Source organism: Cariama cristata, unplaced genomic scaffold (genome assembly GCF_000690535.1).
Source record: "Cariama cristata isolate BGI_N322 unplaced genomic scaffold, ASM69053v1 scaffold30322, whole genome shotgun sequence".
Classification (NCBI taxonomy): domain Eukaryota; kingdom Metazoa; phylum Chordata; class Aves; order Cariamiformes; family Cariamidae; genus Cariama; species Cariama cristata.
Window position 1 is genome coordinate 12,790 of NW_009602588.1, and position 2,755 is coordinate 15,544.

General features: G+C 53.4%; 1 protein-coding gene across 1 annotated transcript in view; it reads right to left on the bottom strand.

Annotated features, from left to right (window-relative positions):
• The window catches only part of SMCR8 (Smith-Magenis syndrome chromosome region, candidate 8), a gene marked incomplete at its 5' end in the record, with an annotated part of 5,089 nt that extends 2,338 nt beyond the window's left edge, over window positions 1–2,751 (bottom strand). The window contains 2 exons of the mRNA XM_009694842.1: window positions 384–871; window positions 904–2,751. Coding sequence (XP_009693144.1) covers window positions 384–871; window positions 904–2,751 — 2,336 coding nt within the window. The remainder of the gene's footprint in view (window positions 1–383; window positions 872–903) is intronic.
• Between the last annotated feature and the right edge of the window lie 4 nt (window positions 2,752–2,755).

The following is a 2,755-nucleotide window of genomic DNA, read 5'->3' on the forward strand; positions in this document are numbered from 1 at the left end:
GAAAAACCAAAGCAGACAAGGGACTCCAGGAGCACTCTTCTCAGATCATCCAGGAAACCAGCAGGACTCATGTTTGTTCTCTGCTTTGCCAGACAAAGACCTAAACCAGAAGGAAACCTCCTGGCCAAATAACTAGTATGAGCCAGTCAGCTAGTGCCCAGCAGATGTTTTAAATATTAACTTCAAGTGAGGCTGGATATAAAGAGACAGACAATCTACCCCCCTTCAAAATATATCCCATAAGCAGAAATTCCTAACAGCTGCGTAGGTAATTAAACAGAGACCTCCTCTGAGCACCCCTTCCCCTCTGAAACTCCTGCTTAGGAGATGAAGTTTTTATCATACACCTCGACACCGATAAAGCAAACAGATCCTCTATTTACCTCTGGAGTCCGATCAGCTTCCACTTCTGGAAATCCACAACGTGCAGAGGTGAAGTGACCCAGTGCTTCACGGGCTTGGCGTAAACGCCGCAGTTTGGCACAAAGATGGAGAGCGCCGTCACAAGCTTCTTGACTATTGCTTCCTCTTCCCCCAGCACGACCAGGGTCCTCCCGCTGAGCAGGGAGTAGATGGCGGGGTGAGCGAAGGGGTATTGCCTGATGAACCGCAGCGCGTTCTGGCCAGCCTTTTTTTTGTGCCGTTCGCTTGCCGGACAGGCGAGGTGAGCAGGAGAAGGGGTCCTGTCGGAGCACGTGGAGGCGGTGCTGCTGATATAGCTCGCGGAGTCCGAGCACTCGTCCAGGCTGCTCTTACTGACCTCCCTGCTGCCTGTCAGGTAGCGTGAGTCAAGCTCGTAGGGAAGGAGCCCCCCTGAGATGCCGTCATGGGAGGGGAAGCCCCCGAAGCTCCCATGCAACCCCTGCTCGGCCTGCCGGTATGGCTGGGGGGGGGGCCTTCGGCCTGCCGGTATGGCTGTGGGGGGATCCTTACCACCCCGTCCTCGTCGCAGGGCTTCTGTCCTAGGTCAGGCAGAGGCTCGAGGAAGTTGGGACTCTCCTTCCCAATACAACAGGCAGAATCAACCTGCACTGAGTTTTCCTGTTTTGAAATGTCTTCCTGCTCATCAGCGTTGTCCGGGTTTAGTTTGGGGGTGAAACGAAGGCCTCCCTCTTCATCATCTGCGTAAGGTTCCTCGTTAATGGCACTTGGGTAGCTCGCTTTGAAATCTTCTGGGATGAGTGACTCAGAGGGACATGTGCTGAGAACCTCGATGCTGTCCTCGCTGACGGTCCGCCGGCTGCCCACCTTGCTCCTGCCCGCCTGGGGACTGGGGCTGACAGGCAGGCTGGCCTGGCTCTCTGATTTTGTCAAGCCAGATGCAGACTTCTCTGTTCCAAGAACCTCGATGCTCTCACCGCTACTGATGCTGCCTTTAATATCTGCATCAAGATAGTCCAGGTTCTCCTGGTGTTCAAACGTCATGGACTCGGTCATTTTGGGTTCTTGGGAGTCCTCGATTTCCTGCTCCATCTTGATGGGCACACACTCCACGCTGGACTTGTAGGATCCCAGGCTGATGACCACTTTAGGAGCAGCGGACTCTTCCGAACACTTTCTGTCGACGGCTTCTTGACTGAGCCCCCGGCAGCCTCTGTACTGTTTTTCAGGTGGTTTTTCATCCAAAAAAGATACATCCTCGAAGAGGAAGTTAGTTACGCCTTGTTGCTTTAAGAGCACCCTGCTGATCTGGTCTGTCAGGAGGTAGCACACGTCACCTCTAAAAGTCCTCTCAATCTGATGCAACTGCTCGAGGGTTTGGGTGAAAAAATAAATATCGCAGAGTTCCTGCAGTGTCTTCAGCTTCTTGTCAAAGCATTTGGCAGACTTGGCTTTGATGAGCTTAGGGGTATAGGACGGCACATGGGTATAAAGGTGCGTTTCACCAGGCTCAGCAAGGTCAGAGGTAGTCAGGTCCCGATCACAGCCCGCGTTGGCCTGATCCAGCGCACACTCCGGCTCGTAGGGGTGGAAGTCAGACTCCTTCAGCTTCCTATAGGGATATGACCTGATTTGTTTCAGCAGATCTTGGTGCTCGATGATAGACTTTTCCACGCTGGCCAGCTCATTGGCCTTCTCGATAGCCTGGGTTGTGTAATACCCTTTGTCGTTGGCTTTCTTCTGTATCTCAGTTTCATTGTGCAGGACAGTCCTGGTGTAGTCGAGATCTTTCAGCTTCTTTTCCAGTTCATTAGCAAAAGCTTTCCTGTTCCCCGTCTTTAAGCATTCGGAGGCTTTGGAAAACTCAGCAGAGAGTTCCTGAAACTGCTGCATGATTTTGTGCTCATCAGCAGAAATATAGGCCATGCAGAAGGGCCTCACAAAACCCCTGGCTTCGAGGTCATATAGAGTCAAGTGGTGGACATACGCAAAGGCCCCTTCCTTCGAGTCCCCCAGCACCACTTTGGAGTCCTCCACAAAGTTCAGCTTTGGGTAGGCAGAGCCAGGAGGGTGCCCCACAAAGGAAGCCTGATAATCCACAGACATGATCCGAAGAGAAAAATAATTGAGATCGAAAGTGCCTGACACTTTGGCATCATCAGGGATGGTCAGGAGGGGCTGAGGCCCCACTTGCTCCGAGAACTCAGAGATGAGGATGAAGTCCCGGGTGAACTTGGAGCTGGCGACCTTGGCCCAGGGGTTGGCGCCGTGGCTCGCGAAGGGGAACAGCGGCACCGAGTACTCCTCGGGCAGGGGCGGCTCGCTGCACAGCTCATCCTCCAACTCCTCCTCTCTGGTGAAGGCCACCACGTCA